This window comes from Podarcis pityusensis (assembly GCF_964106645.2).
Source record: "Podarcis pityusensis genome assembly, chromosome: 2".
In the NCBI taxonomy this organism is placed as follows: domain Eukaryota; kingdom Metazoa; phylum Chordata; class Lepidosauria; order Squamata; family Lacertidae; genus Podarcis; species Podarcis pityusensis.
This window is the reverse complement of record NC_138029.1, coordinates 122,103,304-122,120,813: the sequence shown is the minus strand read 5'-3', so window position 1 is coordinate 122,120,813 and position 17,510 is coordinate 122,103,304. Positions and strand designations below refer to the sequence as shown.

Below are 17,510 nucleotides of genomic sequence, written 5' to 3'. Positions count from 1 at the left end.
GGGTGGACGCTGTATTGAACTGAATAGGATGTTCCTCTGAGTAGACCTGCCTAGAATTGCACTGTTAAAGTTCATTATCTCTTCAACCAACCACCTCTGGGCAAGTTTGAGGATTAGGGGTCTGCTGGGAGTGAAATAATAATCCAAAAAGGAATGAGTGAAGGGACTGGATTATGTTTCCTTCCAGCCTCTTGGAATTTGTCCACTGCCTGGTTTCCATGTTAATTCTTTAATTTAAGTTTCCCACTTTTTTCTACTTCTTTGTCACATGAGTTCATTGAAAAGCTAACCTTCTGTGCTCACCTTCCTTGGAGGTGTTTGGAAGAGACAAGAGGAGCATCTGCTGGGTAGCTAAATGGTCGAAATGGGATTGTGTGGCCTCTGGAGGTTCCTTCCAGCTCTGACCTTTGTCTCTGCTTTTGTCTCTACAGGTAAACGGAGCAAGAAATTAGCCTACAAAGCAGCCTCAAGTGAGTGACTCCTCCCTTCTCTCTGTTTGTCATATTTCCCCCAATATGGAGCAGTAACAGGTTACAAACATACAAAACTAAACCTGGTGATGGCCTAGTCCTTAAGCCCAAGACCCCGATGGAAAGCTTAAGCCTGTCTGCTCAGCCTGTCTGTTGACAGCAAGGGGTCCCTCAGGGCCAGGAAAAGGGTGCAGGAAAACTGTCGGCTAAGGGAGGTGCTCCAACCAGCAGCAGGAGGAAGAGCCAAGGGTGTGGGGAGAGAGGGATCTCTGGTGGTTTAATTTATTGGAACCTGAAGCTAATGATTTGGTTGGTTGGTTGGCTCAAGTTGTGGATGTCAGGAATCTACCACTGACTTCCGGTTGGTCGCCCGATTAATGGCGGATGGGAGCTCTTTCAGCTGAAAGAGCCCCAGCACTGTGAAGGTAGGGGTGACCACAACAGTGACGCGGTACCCTGAGAAAAAAACTCAGATCACACGTTCTGAGGGCTTGGTGTTCCGGCGGGTGCCCCTGGCAACTCCCCCACTCACCGGTAAGCTCTAATAAGAGCCCCGAGCGCGAGTGGGGTCAGAGATGTGGGCACTGTGGAATCGACTCAATTCCTTCTCAGCGCGAAGCTCCGAGTCAGGCGATCGTGAGCAGCCAATTTCTCTGTCAAAAATAAAAATTGGAAATTGTGAGTAAAGAAAAAAGAGATTTAATTCGTGTTAAAGTTTGTGGGTCGTAAATCCTTTGACCCACGAGGTCTGCTGCATCGGCACTGCAATAAATCTGATTTGCGAGCAATCTGACACTTCAATGGTGCCCACATGCTTCCACTCGCGGGCTGCCTCTCTTCTCAGTTGTCGGATAGTAGCAGAGTTCACACGCAGCGTAAAATGGCTTTGTCTGTGTCTGCGTGGTGTCTTCAATAACTCAGCTCGACACCAATGCTTCTAGTCTATCACTGTTTATTTAGAAGCATACAAAACCGAAAGCAAAACCTACAGAATCTAGCTGCATGCTTGCAGCTTTCTGTCTCTAACAAAAACGAAACTACCTCGCTCACATTCTCAGACAGACTGCTCTCAGCAGCCCCCGAAGAGCACAGATCAAAGGAAAAATGCCCAGGTCATGTGGCCAGTGCACCCAGTGAACAAGAACACTCCTGGAGTGTTAGCTCTTAACTGTCCAGAACCACAACAATTCAAACTGTCAAAATTAGAATGGAAGTAATCTAAATACGGAGGTCAACCCCTCTGCGCTTATTTAAAAGTGAAAGCAGTTCCTGCTGACCAAAGCCATAAGCTGAAAAAACATTCAGAAAACTTCCAAGTAGAACTGTAAAATCCCCCCTTCTAGCAGGGGGAAGGGGGGTAAAACATTTATTTAACAAAGAGTGTATGAGATTTGTTTGAAAAGAGACTCTTTCTTTCTGAAGCGGACCTCCTGGCACGGGAAGGCTAGACTCCATTGTGATGTCACAAGGGGGGGGGGAGAGGAAATCTTCAACTTTCGTTTTTCTTTCTGGTGGATACAGCTACCTGAACTGGATATTATAATATAAAAGGTATCTTTCACCCTCTGTGAGTAAGTTTAAAGTGCAAAGAAACTCTGAGGAGTATTTAATAAATACTTGAAAGAGTAAAAAGGAAGAGGGACGCTGCTGAACTGCCTGTAGGGGGCTGTGGTGGGAAACTCCCCCCCCCCCGCCTTTCTCTCTGATTTGAGTGTGTGACTGACCTTGAAACTGTTGTGCAGTTATGAATGGAGAGAAGGGAGAGAAGATAGATAAGACCAAGCCAAGACGGGGCTCTAGGGCTGTTATCTTTGAGGAAAATGTGATGCAATTACTTACTGAAATTAAAGCAGAGGTGCAAGGAAACCAGCAGAGTACAGTATATAAGAACTGAGACAAGACTTTGCTGACCTGAGAACTAAACTGAAAGAGGTTAAGACAGGTCATTAAACAAGAGTGACGCAATTAGAGACAGTCAGAGTCCCTGATGTTGAGAGATTACAGTATGAAAATTCCAATGCAATAGCTTTTCTTCAGATGTAAGAACAGGAAACCCAATTAAGAGTGAGAGGTGCACTAGAACAGAATAATCTCAAAGATTGGCTAATTGATCAATTTGTTGCGTGTTGGGATCTCCAAAAAGACGAGTTAACTTCTTGGATTGAAAAGGTCTGTAGATTTGGACCTTAAAAAGACTCTAAAATTACACATGATTGCATAGTAGTTTTTAAGACCAAGGAACAAAGGGATAATATTTTGGGCCTTCATTACAAAAAATGCCTAAAGATCAAGGATAAATCAATTGTTTTGTTTAAGGAGATCCCAAAACATTTTTTTTTAATAAGATATTTATTAAAGTTTCAACATATTACAAAAATAAGAGAAAAAAGTAAAAGAAAAAAAATAGAACAAAAGTAAAAATACAAAGTAAAAACAGTTAAAAACAAATCAGTCTTTCCATATCTTATCTTTCATTTGCTTGTTTCCCTGACCTCCTCACACCTCCCTTTTTTGTATTCCAGTTCAATTAGTTAGTTCAGCAATTCCTTTCCCTCTTTGATTTTATCTTAATCTTTTATCTTAATATATTATAACTTTAAATTATCACGTGTTAACAATCCGTTTTTACATATTCCTTTATAACATTGCTGCTAAAAACCACTTAACTTCTATCCAACATCATTCTAACATTAATTAATTTTGCAGTATTTCTGTAAATAGTTTTTAAATTTCTTCCAATCTTCTTCCACCGACTCTTCTCCCTGGTCTCGGATTCTGCCAGTCATTTCCGCCAGTTCCATATAGTCCATCACCTTCATCTGCCATTCTTCCAGTGTGGGTAAATCTTGTGTCTTCCAATATTTTGCGATAAGTATTCTTGCTGCTGCTGTGGCATACATAAAAAAAGTTCTATCCTTCTTTGGCACCAATTGGCCGACTATGCCCAGGAGAAAGGCCTCTGGTTTCTTCAAGAAGGTATATTTAAATACCTTTTTCATTTCATTATAGATCATTTCCCAGAAAGCCTTAATCCTTGGGCACGTCCACCAAAGGTGAAAGAATGTACCTTCAGTTTCTTTACATTTCCAGCATTTATTATCGGGCAAATGATAGATTTTTGCAAGCTTGACTGGGGTCATGTACCACCTGTATATCATTTTCATAATATTCTCTCTTAAGGCATTACATGCCGTAAACTTCATACCTGTGGTCCATAACTGTTCCTAGTCAGCCATCATTATGTTATGTCCAACATCTTGTGCCCATTTAATCATAGCAGATTTCACCGTTTCATCCTGAGTGTTCCATTTCAACAGCAAGTTATACATCTTTGACAAAATCTTGGTTTTAGGGTCTAACAGTTCTGTTTCCAATTTTGATTTTTCCACCTGGAAGCCAATTTTCTTGTCCAAATTATATGCCTCCATTATCTGATAATAATGAAGCCAATCTCGCACTTTTAGTTTTTCAAAACTCTGCAATTTCAATTTGTCTCCTTCTTGCTCCAAAATTTCCCAATATTTCCGCCATTTGGCCTCCATATTGAGCTTTTTCTGAGCCTTCGCTTCCATCAGTGACAACCACCTTGGGGTTTTATTTTCAAGTAGGTCCTTATATCTTATCCAGACATTAAACAATGCTTTCCTGACAATATGATTTTTAAATGCTTTATGTGCTTTGACCTTATCATACCACAAATATGCATGCCATCCAAATACATTATTAAAACCTTCTAAATCTAAGATGTCTGTGTTTTCAAGAAGCAGCCATTCTTTCAGCCAGCAAAAAGCTGCTGATTCGTAATAAAGTTTAAGGTCTGGCAGGGCAAATCCACCTCTTTCCTTTGCATCCGTTAGTATTTTAAATTTTATTCTGGGCTTCTTGCCCTGCCAGACAAATCTAGAAATATCTCTCTGCCACTTCTTGAAACAATCCATTTTATCCAAAATTTGCAATGTTTGAAACAAAAACAACATTCTAGGCAATACATTCATTTTTATCGCAGCAATGCGGCCTAACAGTGAAAGCTTCAAATTTGACCAAATTTCTAAATCTTTTTTCACTTCAGTCCAGCATTTTTCATAATTGTCTTTAAATAGATTCCCATTTTTAGCTGTCATGTTTATCCCCAGGTATTTCACTTTCTTAACCACTGTTAAACCTGTCTCATTCTGAAACCTCTCTCTCTCAATCGCTGTTAAATTTTTCTCTAAGACCTTTGTTTTTAACTTATTCAGTTTAAATCCTGCAACCTGACCAAATTCTTGGATCAATTCAAAAACCCTTTTAGTACTAGATTCTGGCTCCTGTAATGTCAATACTAGATCATCTGCAAATGCTCTCAATTTGTACTGTTTAGCTCCGATTTGTATACCTTTAACCAATTGGTCCCTTCTAATCATATTCAGCAGGACCTCCAGGACCGATATAAAAAGCAATGGGGAGATTGGGCAACCTTGTCGTGTCCCTTTTTCTATCTTAAATTCCTCCGTCACCTCGTTATTAACAATTAATTTGGCCTTTTGTTCTGAATAAATTGCACTTATACCGTTTCCAAAGCCTTGGCCTACCCCCATCCCCTGTAGATTCTTCTTCATAAAATTCCAAGAAATATTGTCAAAAGCTTTCTCTGCGTCCACAAATATCAGAACTGCCTTGGTATTAATATTCACTTGTAATTTTTCTAAAATATTGATTATGTTTCTCATATTATCAGACAAGTGTCTACCCAGGAGAAAGCCTGCTTGATCTTTATGAATCTCTTCCACTAACACTTTTTTTAGTCTTTTAGCCAAAATATCTGCAAAGATTTTATAATCCACATTAAGCAGTGATATGGGGCGGTAGTTCTTAAGCTGCGTCTTTTCAGTCTCTGTTTTCGGTATAAGTGTGATATACGCTTCTTTCCACGACTCTGGTGCCCTTTTCCCATCCATTATTTCATTACAGACTTCCTTTAAAGGTTGTACTAACCATTCTTTTGAGGATCTATAGTATCTAGAAGTCAGTCCATCCGGTCCTGGAGATTTACCTAATTGCATATTCTGAATGGCACCTTCTACCTCCTGTTCAGTTATTTTATAGTTCAACATTAATTTATTTTCTTGAGATATTTCTTATTTTTATCTTTCTTCCTTTGAAGTTAAAAGATAGGCCTTGGGGAAATTCCCACCTAAAGATAATTCTGTTGCTTCTCAACAGGGCAACCAAATCTCCGTAATTGGACCTAAGGTCCAGAAGATATTTCGGGATGTCTTTGAATATCTCCACTCTTGACTGATGTATTTCCAGAGTCTTCTGAAAGTGCAGGCTCAAGATTTTGTCTCTCTCCTCTTTTGTTCGGAGGGTGATCAAACAGTCTCTCACCCTGTTCTTCTTCCCCCCTCTTCCAAGCCTGAAAGCACTCACTATCTTAAGATCTTCCTTCTCCAAATCTAGGTTCCAAAAGTCTGCAAATTCCTGCATAAGAAAGTCAATCAGATTGTCTTTCTCAAGTTCAGGTACAGCCCTGATCCTCAAAATCGTTTGTTTCTCCTTCAATTCAATCATAGACAGCGTCGACCTGTGGTCCTCGAGTTGCCTATGTATTGGTGGTATCTTTTCTTCTACAGCAGCTGCTATTTCCTTTGCTTCTTCAGCTGTCTTTCGGGTCAAAGTAGATTCCTGTAGCAATTTTTCAATAGTTTCTGTATTGGTATTCACCTTTTGTCCCAAATTATTAATGCTTGTAGTATTTTGATCAATTTTAGTTGATGCTTCAGCTACTTGTTTACTTAGTTTTTCCAAAGATTCATTAATTTTGCCTAATGCCAGAGCTAAAACATCTTCAGATGCCATTCCTTTTGGTTTAGGTTGCACAGATGTAGCCCCTGATGGTACAGAGAGGCCAGATGCTGATGCTCTTCGCTGCAGCCCAGTGTCTGGGCGAAAAGATCTACCAGACCTCGTTGTTTTTTCTTGAAGCAAATCTATCTTTCCTTTTCGATCTGCCATAACACTCTAGTTAAAACCCAAGGTCAGTCCCACGGCCGGAATTTGTTTTGAAGTGGAAAATTCCCCTGGCCCAGTTGTTGTTGTAACAATTTCAAACTTCCTCTAGGGGGACACAGTAACAGTCAAAACTTGTTGCATTAAAAAAACAACCTTTTTTAATCCCCCGATTCACAAAATGGACAACAATTTCAATTTCAGTTAGTTTCCAGTTACTTTAAAACCAGGAGAAGCCAGCCAGAAACATTGTATCTCTCTTGCAGTTAGCTGTCAAAAGGTACTCTATTCACCAGCAGCGCATTTCACAATACGGCATTCTCATTTTTCATTGGCAGCCCGTTCCCAGGTTTTAAGCGGTGGATTTTAGCTTTCTTTCCTCTTTTTTTTGCAGGGAAATATAGTTCACACCTTTCCCCCCTCCTCTCCTGCAGCCAAGGGGGGAAATCGCTTGTTTTGATGTTAGGATTATAGTCCTTTTCAAACGACTTTCAAGGTTTTAGCTTACAACTTCTTTGCTTTACTCTATTTACAAAGAACGGAAGGCAGACTTCCTGTTTATGCCTCCCCGCTTCGGTACCAAATTAAGTCTTTGTTCTCCTTTATATCCAAATTTAACCTACTCACGGGTAGTTGTTTTTGTAGCCAGATTGTCACCGGAAAAAGGTAGCGCTCTCCGGTAACGGCTGTGCGGCTTCGCTCCACGGAAGAAGCAGTTGACTCTCTGCACCGCGCCGCTTTCCCCGCTTCGCTCCGGAGCCCGTAATTGGGTTCCTTTACAAATTGGGGGGGGCGCAAAAGGTGCCCGCCGAGTCCCACGGTCACAGGCTTCACCCGCCTGTGATTTTTTAAAGGGTCCCCGCTTCGCCGTAGCTGAACAGACCCGATTCCCGTAGAGCCAGTTCCTCCAGATCAGAGGGAGTCCGCCATTACCGATGGCGCCACCCCGGAAGTCCATCCCAAAACATTTTTTGAACCTGAGAAGCAACTACACAGATCTTGCAGGCACCTTAAGAAGGAAAAGCATTATTTTCAGGTGGGAATTCCCGGAAGGTCTCTCTTTTAAATATGAGGGATGAAAACAAAGAATCAAGACTGCTGGAGAAAAGGAAAGGTTCTTGGAAAAATACACAGTTGAACTTGGATTGGAAAGTCCACAGCCACCAGGGGCAGGGGCAGCGGCCCCTTAATACAAAAAGATGGCTCTGAGAATTTACTCTTGGAATGTTAATGGACTAAATTCTCAACGAAAAAGGAACCAGATTTATCATGTGCTAGCAAAACAGAATTTGGATATAATTTGTCTACCAGAAACCCATGTTATTAGATTACATAGAAAAATTCTTCAGAACAAAAAACTTGGACAGGAATTTATTTCTTCAGACAAAGTTAAAAAAAGAAGAGTGCTTTTTTATGTTAAAGAAAAATGGAATCCAAAATTGATATTTAAAGACGAGGAGGGAAGATACATTACAGTTGAGATTAATGCACAAGGCAAAAAATATTGATTGTTGACATGCACCAAATGATGGCAAAGCAGATTTTTTTAAGAATTTGGAAACAAGACTTCTGGACTATTTGGATTACAAATTAATCTTAATGGGTGATCTGAATGGAGTTGCATCAACATTAATGGATAGGACACAGAGACAGAAAATCATGAATGCTGGCAGATTACCAAAGACTCTTTTTGATATCATAGACAAATTTGATCTGTCAGATATATGGAGAATTAGAAATCCAACTGAAAAAGACTTCACATTCTATTCAGATGCAAACCTATCATTCTACAGAATTGATTATCTATGGATATCCAGATACTTGGTTCCCAGAGTAACCAAAATGGAAATTTGCCCCAAAACTTGCTCAGATCACAATGCAGTGTCTATGGAAATGAAATTATCCCTGCAGGGATCCTACAGATGGAGAATGAATGATGATTTGCTGAGGAAAAAGCAAATAATCAGCAAGGCCCAAAAGACTCTAAAAGACTACTTTGAGATAAATATGAATTCAGAGATGGAAGCAAGATGGGACACAAGTAAGGCAGTAATGAGAGGATTCCTCATACAACAAAACTCAGTCAGGAGAAAGATACAGAATGAGGAAAAAAGATAAGATTTTGATACAACTAAAAGATAAGGAGAAGAATTTGAGAAGTAATCCAAAGAACCTGCAGATACAAAAGGAAAGTAAAGCATTACAGATCCAGTATTCACAGATTATAAACCAAGAAATAGAATGGAAATTAAGAACAATGAGACAAAGGAATTTTGAATCTGCAAATAAATGTGGAAAACTGCTAGCTTGGCAGTTAAAAAAAGAGACAGAAACAAAGTACCATCACAAATATTGTATCAGAAGGAAAGTCTGTGGAAAACCCTGTGGAGATAAGAAGATGTTTTCAGAAATATTATAAACAACCGTATAAAAATGGTAAGGAAGATAAAGATAAAATCGAGCAATTTATCAAAGTAAATGGTCTGCAAAAAATTCCCGAAAACAAAAGGATCCTACTTAATGGATTAATTACACGGCAAGCGGTGGACAAGGCGATTGGCTTATTCAGCCATTGGTAGAAGTTTGCAACAAGATATTAAGAGGGGACAAAGCACCCAAAACCTGGAAAGAGGCCTTTATAACCCTGATACCAAAACAAGATCAAGATAGATCCAATGTAAAAAATTACAGACCAATCTCATTACTTAACGTGGATTACAAAATTTTTGCCAATATTTTGGCCAACAGGTTGAAGAAGGTATTGTCAGATTATATTCACAAGGACCAGGCAGGATTTCTGCCTGGAAGACATATGAAAGACAATTATTGATAATGTGAAATGTTTTAAAGAATGGCAGAAAGCTTTGTCTAAATTTATCTGGCAGGGGAAAAAACCCAGAATTAAATATAAATTACTTACAAATTTGAAAGAAAGAGGGGGATTTTCCCTGCCAGATCTGAAGATATATTTTGAAGCTGCAGCTCTTTGCTGGGTAAAGGAATGGATACAATTAGATAATGCTGATGTTCTTGATTTGGAGGGGTTTGACAATGTATTTGGTTGACATGCTTATTTATGGTATGATAAGATAAAGGCCCATGAAGGTTTCAAAAATCATATAATTAGAAAATCATTATATAACCTTTGGATAAGATATAAAGATCTCCTAGAAAGGAAAACACCCAGATGGCTTCCACTAATGGAAGCTAAGGCGCAAAAAAAGTTAAATATGGAGAATAAATGGTTGAGATACTCTGATCTCTTGCTTGAGGATAATGAAGGATTTAAATTAAGACCATTTGATCAAATCAAAGATAAAGTGGATTGGCTTCAATATTATCAGATCAATGAATTATATAAGCTTGACAAGAAAAATGGTTTTGCAACGAAAAACAACCAAATTGGAAACGGAGTTGTTAGATACCAATGTTAAAAATTTGTCTAAGATGTATAATTTATTGTTGGAGTGGCATACAAAGGATGAACAAGTGAAATCTGTGATGATAGATTGGGCAAGAGATTTTGGTCACAATATAATGATGGAAGATTGGGAAAGGTTGTGGAAGAAATGGGTTAAGCTCACTGCATGTATGGTGCTAAAGAAAAATATTATGAAAATGATGTATAGATGGTACTTAACTCCAGTAAAATTAGCAAAGATCTATTATACGAGTGATAATTTATGTTGGAAATATAAAGAAAAAGAAGGTACCTTTTACCATATGTGGTGGACATGTCCAAAGTTGAAAGACTTCTGGGGAAAGATATATAATGAACTGAAAAAAATGTTGAAATATATATTTATTAAGAAACCAGAAGCCTTTCTACTTGGAATAATAGGAATGGAATTGCCCAAAAAAGATGTTAGATTGTTTTTGTATGCCACAACTGCAGCGAGATTTTTGCTAGCCAAAAATTGGAAATCGCAATAAATAACAACAGTGGAAGATTGGCAGATGAAGTTGTTGGACTTTTTGTAGCTGGCCGACCTTACTGGAAGAATCCATGATCAGAAAGAGGAGGAATATCAAGAAGATTGAAAGAAATTTAAGGAATATTTAGTTAAATATTATAATACATCACAAGTTGAAATACTTGCACGTACCAAATTGGCCTGGGATTAAATTGAATTGTATAATACTATGGATCAAGAATACTATGAAAAGGAAGGAATATAATAATTTGAATAAGTTAATTTTATTAGAAAATGGATATTGGAAAATTGCTACAATGAGATTTAATGAAACTCAGGGAGGATTCGAGGACGTCACTTAACAATGGAAATCAAATTGGATTTTTAATAGTAAGATGTTTTATATGTTTGCTTGTTTTTCTTTAAAATATGCTTTTTATTTTTTCTGTGTTATAACCTTGGAAAACCAATAAAAAAAATGGGGGGGGGGAGGAACTCACCACTGCTCTCCCCCCCCCCCCGCTTCTGCCTTCCTGCCCAGATCGCACCCACCCCCGCTCTAGTCTCCCGCTGCCTCCATGCCAGGCTGTGCCCCTCTCTCTGCCCTCCAGCGTCTGCTTCTCCCCCCACTGCTGTCCTTGAGCCCCCTTGCCACTGAGCTGCCTGTCCCTGAACTCTTCTTAGACCCCTCCCCGTATTGAGACCGATTTGGGATGGGGTTGGAAGGAGGGAGGAGAAGGGCTGGGGGGGGGGTCTTGCTCCCCGGGATCCTGACTCCTGTGTTTCCAAGAGTGACATAATCTGGAGTGTCCATTGAGCTGGAAATAGCTCTTGTGACTCATTCCGTGTGTCCGTCTGAGCTCCATGGAGGATCCCCTCCATGATGAGGGATGGTGAGGCTGCACTAGATGGCCTTTGGGTTCCCACTAGCTCTGTAATGCTAATGCCCCAACACCATGATGTTGGCTTAACTTTTAAACACTCCTTTTGTTTATTTCTGCAGCTTCGTACCAGCCTGGTGTGTGAGATGAGACCAGAGGGAGTCTGCCCATGTTTCGCTGTGAATTGCAGAGGCTCAGAGTTCCCCCTGTCCTTTAATGCTGTTTATGATGTTCCTTAATCCTGGCTCTCACCCATCCATTCTGACTCAGCTGTATTAGCTGTAACCTGAATTTCAGGATGATCATGTTTTTCTGATGGATTTTGGTGAATTTTGATTTGCAGCAGAAATGTGCTTTGCACATTTGCTTTGCAGAAATGTGTTTGTTTTAATCAGAAATGTGCCAGATATATAAAACTAAAAGCTTTTAAAAGGGATGAGGAGATTGAGCACGACTTGTAGTGATTATGATGGTTTCTCTTGGTTTTTTGTTGCTGTGGCTCCCACAACAAGCCCTTCCCCAATCTTGTGTCACTCACTCTCCATCCAAATGGAAAGAAAGTCAACATTTGAGAACTACTTTAGGTGTATTATGCGTGAAATAGGCAAAATTGTTACTGCCTACCTGCCTCTTGGGCTGCCCAGCCTTTGGCTAAGCGGATGCTATGTCATGGAATGTATAAAAGCAGCCTAACTGCTCTGGCTGAGTGTTTTCCACCCACCTTCTGTGTGAGGTGGTGAAGAAACTGGCAGGGAGGGATGGTTGGCAGGGAGGAGGGATGCTTAGATGCTCAGGAGTTGAAGCTGAAAGAGAAAAGGAACTGAGTGGCTGAAGACAAGAGAGGCTGTCAGAATTGGATCCTATTCTAATCTGGAAGCTTGCAAGTCTCCCTCAGAAGATGAAGGACAGACGTTGGCCATTGATCCCGCAGAAGCCAAGGAGGGCATCATCTCCAGTTACAACATCTGGATATGGAGGGGTTTTGTCTGTGTTGACGCAAGAGCCGTGCTCTGGTTCCCCTGCAGAGGGGAGGGACGTCCACCACCCGCCCTCTTGGGTCACCTTCTACATCCCCAGAACCTCACTGTCCTGTCTGACTAGATCCAGAGTGGCTCAGAGGTGACCTCTGCTGGAGTTGAGGCCTCTCTTCAAACATCCTCAGGCAGAGCAGGGAATGAGGAGCTCCAGCGGGCATTCAGACCCTCCCCGTGGCAATGGCAGCTGCTGAGGCAGTTTCCTCCAGACCCTCTTTCTGTCCTGATACCTTCAAGGCTCCAGTTCTGCAGCCTGGTTCATGGAGCTCCACGTCCAGGACAACCAGCTGCTGTTCTCTGGGGCTCCACCCTGGGCCTCCCATGATGCCCTGGGGCAGTGAGTTGAGAAACAGGCTGGAGGGGGAGGAAGAAGCAGCTGAAGGGGGAAATGGAGAAGCAGGGAACTGAGAAAGAGGTAGAGAGGCTGAGGGGATGGGGTGTAGTGACTCTCCTATAGGAGATGAGAGGGACTGATCCTGCTGGCAGCCAAGGAGGAAGCCTGGAAGGAGACCTCCAGGGGCCGCAGGACTCTTCTTGCCTAACCCAGTGGATTTGCTGCACCTTGCTTTGAAGACACTGGATGTATTTTTATTTTTTTTTACTTTTGTAATACATGTTTGACTTAAATAAATAAGGGTGCACCCCCTTTGTCTTTAGTGGTTCTTGCCTTCTTATCACAGGAGTTCCAGAGATTTTGAAGTTCCTGAGAATATTCACAGACTCTGGCAGGGAGGTGCCGATAATAGTTCTTCCCTTGTAAAGTGACTGAAGAACTAGTGTCCAAAGCAAGATGGGGTCAGAATCTAGGGCCCTGCGGGACTTGACATCCTTCCGCAGGGCCTGCAAGACAGAGCTGTTCTGCCTGGCCTTTGGTTTGGACTCGGTCTGACCCTTATGTTTCCTTCTCCTTATGGTCTTGAGGCTGCATTTTAAATTGCATTTTAACCTGTATTTTAAATTTGTTTGTTTCCCCCCTCTCTTTTTCCTGTATTATGTTTTTACTGTGATTTTATTGGTGTTAGCCGCCCTGAGCCCGGCTCAGGCTGGGGTATAAATTATTGTTATTATTGTTATTATGGGATGTGGTGGGAAGTTTTAAAAGTCAATGTCGCCTCTTTCTCGGGGTTAATTCCGTTGTTTGAACCTGTTGCGCAATAAACTTTGATCTAAGTCTACTGACGACTGTTTTGCTCCAGTTTCTGGCTGGGACCCCTTCCTTTGCTGACCGAGAGAACCCGCGGGTTCTGCCCTACCAGCTGGGACTGTCGAGTATCCTTTCTTCCAGAATTTGCTTAACAACCTGTAGCCAATCTTCTCTTCTCTTATGAGATGGCCAAAGTATTGGAGCCTCAGCTGTAAGTTACCCACTGCTTATCCATATTTGTTCTTTTCCTGGTTGTAGCTTCCACTGGGGATATCCGCAGTGGTGTTTTTCTTTCTAATAGGTTTTTATACTTTTCCCATACTCTAAATAGGTTTTTTCTGATTACGTGAGTTCTCCCTACACTTTTACGTGATTTGTAAAAGTTTTATATATTTCCGCTTTTCCACACCATAGGTAGGCATACACCCACTTGCACTGATTCCAAAGCTGTGACATATGTGGGAACCTTGACCTTTTTTTTTTGCAACCCGTGACTTGCTTCAACTGGTCCCTTGAAGGATTTCCTAGAAATCACCTGATTTCCATTTCAGCCGGGGAAGAAAGCAGCCGGCAGGTGACAGCAGAGGATCGCAAAAAGGGGAAAGCGAGAAAAGACAACTAGGGACTGTGGAGAAATGGGTGAGGGTGTCTTGTGGCAGAGAGAGAGCGTGAGGGCAGGAATCCACGCAGGAAACAAACACACACAAACACCAGTGTCAAGGAAGGATGAGGACTTTCTCATCAAAATCTGCCTCTGTTCTTCAATTCCTGTGAGAAATGTCAGTCAAGCAGCCTGAGATGCTGTCACTTGAGATTCCTTTTCTAGCCTGGCATGCAAACGAAATTTAGATTACAGAGGTACCTCTAGATACGAACGGGATCCGTTCTGGAGCCCCGTTCGCATCTAGAGGTAATTGTAACTAGCGACGGCACGTCTGCGCATGCACACATCGCTTTTCGCCACTTCTGCGCATGCGCGTGACGTGATTTTGAGTGCACATGCGCAAGCGGTGAAACCCGGAAGTAACGCGCTCTGTTACTTCCGGGTTGCTGAGGAGCGCAACTTGAACATGCTCAACTCGAAACATATTTAACCCGAGGTATGACTGTATTGTAACTCACCAAAGACTGTTTACTGCACCCTTAGCTATTCATCTTATAAGTAAAAATAAAAACAAATATTAAAAATAAAAAGGCCTTGTTCTGGGAACTGCCCTGGGAATTTCCCACCTGACTCACAGGTTGCTGAGGGAGGCAGAAGGGGGCAAAGTCTCCTGGGAAACAATCCAGGTTGGAACAGAGAAGCACACCAAGGACTTTTTTTATGCCATCATAAAACTCCATATTCTGTTTCCACACAATACCAAGAAGGGGACAAACATAATGTCAGCAGAGATGTCCCTGCAGGCCTGGTCTTGAGAGGTGGAGAAGCCTACAAGGATCCAGTGTGGGGTTGTGGTTTGACTGGGATATGGGAGCCTGGGAGTCCTGGGTTCAAATCCCCCCGCAGCCATGAAGCTCCCTCAGGGACCTTGGGCCTGTCAGGGCCATTATGAGGAGAACATGAATGCCACCTGGATATAAATATTTATTTTTTGAAGGCAGAGTCAGCAAGAGAGGAAGATGCCCTTTGCCTGCCAGAAAGAGGACCCAGGAGTCCTGGCTCCTGCCGAGTCTCCTCCCAAAGGGGACCCAGGAGTCCTGGCTCCTGCCGAGTCTCCTCCCAAAGGGGACCCAGGAGTCCTGGCTCCTGCCGAGTCTCCTCCCAAAGGGGACTCAGGAGTCCTGGCTCCTGCCGAGTCTCCTCCCAAAGGGGATCCAGGAGTCCTGGCCACTTGGCCTTGAGGAAGAGAGCTGTGGAGGCTCAGGGTTTTGTCCTGCATGCTGAGGGAGACGGGTCTTTCCAAGCCTGGAGGGGACCCAGGCCAGGCCAAGAGGGAGAAATGCCAAAGGTCTCCCCATCTGGGCGCTGAGGGACATTGTGGGGAGAAAGAAAACGTCTTCCCCCGAGCGACATTTCTGCCTGCCGATCTCCCAGTCAGGCAACCTGATCTGTGGGCTGGTGTGGCTTTCGGTTTCTGCCTTCATGGCTGCTCTCCCTTGCACTAAAGGTCTCCTCTGCAGGGAGGTGTTGTAAACAAAATGTGCCCTTATTCCCTTATGGAGGACACAAGAGCCCTTATAGAGTCTTTTGTAGGTTCTCCATCGGTGGGAGAAAATAACAGAGGCCAACCAGAGGATATTGAGAAGCAAAGCAGCTAGTAAGCCTGATCTTTATTGAACTGTTGCAACAGGGTGCTCCCCTCACACACAGGAGAGCGGAGGAAGACCCAGAACCAAGGTGTGCCTGCCCTTATACAACCATACCTCGGGTTAAATATGCTTCAGGTTGAGCATTTTCAGGTTACACTCCGTGGTGACCCAGAAGTAACAGAATGCGTTACTTCCGGGTTTCGCCACTCGTGCATGTGCAGATGCTCAAAATGACATCAGGCGCATGCGCGGAAGTGGCAAAACGCAACCCGTGCATGCGCAGTTGCGTGTTACATTCTACTCAGGATGCGAACGGGGCTCTGGAATGGATCCCGTTCGCATCCAGAGGTACCACTGTATAGACATTTTAAATTCCCTGTCCTGGAGCTCAAGACTGTTGGGATATGAGAGCTCAGCAGCTGCGAACAAGCAGCTCGATGTTTACATCACATGATGGGACTGAGCGTGGGACAGAATATCCCAGGCGCTTCTCACGGTTATGTTCTGAGTGTAACTTGAGACCTTCCTGTTGTTTGTGTCCGGGAAGTCTGAGTCAGTTGCTCGGAGATGTCTGAGTGAGAAGACATGTTTTGTACAGTGTACAGTCAGGAATAAAGTAGAAATGAAATAGACTACTTTTCTGACTGTTTTTCTTTCTCCTGCTGCTATGCAAGGGGGAAGGGGGTGTGCATCTTCCATTAGGGAGGTGTCGCCTATTCCAGATTTCCCTGGTCTGCCAGGATGCCAGCCAGGGTAGGTCCCCGGCAACAGGCCCCCACAAGCCTGGGAAGAGGAGCCAGCCTTTCCCGAGGGGGCCAGTTTCCAACAAAGACTACCCCTCCATACATCATACATACACCACAGAAGGGGTGTAACCCAAGTCCACCCCCACAAACATCATACCTACACCACAGAAAAGGCGGTCTACAACAGAAATTTAAAAGTTGTTTTTCCTGTCTGCCAGGTTATCTCATAATGCCTTATCTGATTGCCTTTTCTGGTAGTCTGGCCATTCCATTGAGATGGTGATTGCCCAATTCCTGAGACAATGGAAAGGTTCCCTCGCCCGCTCCCTCCTTGCAGAGAAAACATTTGGTCAGTTTGGGAGTCAAAATGGTTTCAGGGCGGTCTTCCTGTGCTGCTCCAGACATGTGGTTTATAGATTTATGTATGTATTTGCTTGATACATTTATGAACATTTATTTTATATATATATATATATATATATATATATATATATATATATATAACCTTTTTTATTATTATTACAGAGGGAAGCGGGGAGGCTGAGGCAGCCCCACCCAGCCTGCTTGTCGGGGACGGAAGCCATTTTGAGGAGGGCTGGCAGTGAAGCAGAAAGGGAGGGGAAATGGCTGCCTCCTCCTTCCCAAAGGGGCTGCCTCAAGCGGCTGCTTTGTTATTTGTTCATTTTCATGCCACCATCTGCCTAAATTGCTTCAAGGGTGGTTTAAAACCACATAACAAAGCTATATAGAAATGTCTAAAGTCCTCAAAAATTCTTTAAAGTCTGTGAAGGAAAAAATATTTTTCTCCTGGCTGTTAGTTGTTGTCGCCCACTCCACCTCCAGGAAGAAGGGAAAGGAGCAGGAGAAAAGTCTCCACAGAGGAGAGCAGGGGAGGAGAAGGAGCCTCAAGCCACCGAGGACTTTCTAAAACAATACTAGCCCTTTAAATTGAACTCAGAACCAGACAAACAGGCAGAGGGTCTTTTGGCCCTGGTGAGATTTGGCCCTAAATGAGCTGCCGCAGTGAAAATCCTGTCAGGTTTATCTTGTAGCAGCTGAAGCATCCCTACTGTATTGGGA

At 42.6% G+C, this 17,510-nt stretch overlaps 1 protein-coding gene and 1 pseudogene across 2 annotated transcripts in view; both read left to right on the top strand.

The window, feature by feature from the left end:
- The window catches only part of LOC308469856 (major histocompatibility complex class I-related gene protein-like), a 116,086-nt gene that overhangs the window by 60,061 nt on the left and 38,515 nt on the right, over positions 1 to 17,510 (top strand). Inside the window, 1 exon segment of the mRNA XM_080992896.1 lies at positions 432 to 470. Coding sequence (XP_080849022.1) covers positions 432 to 470 — 39 coding nt within the window.
- LOC308469927 (major histocompatibility complex class I-related gene protein-like) overlaps positions 1 to 17,510 on the top strand; it is a 72,735-nt pseudogene that overhangs the window by 19,762 nt on the left and 35,463 nt on the right. The gene's annotated exons all lie outside the window — the stretch shown is intronic.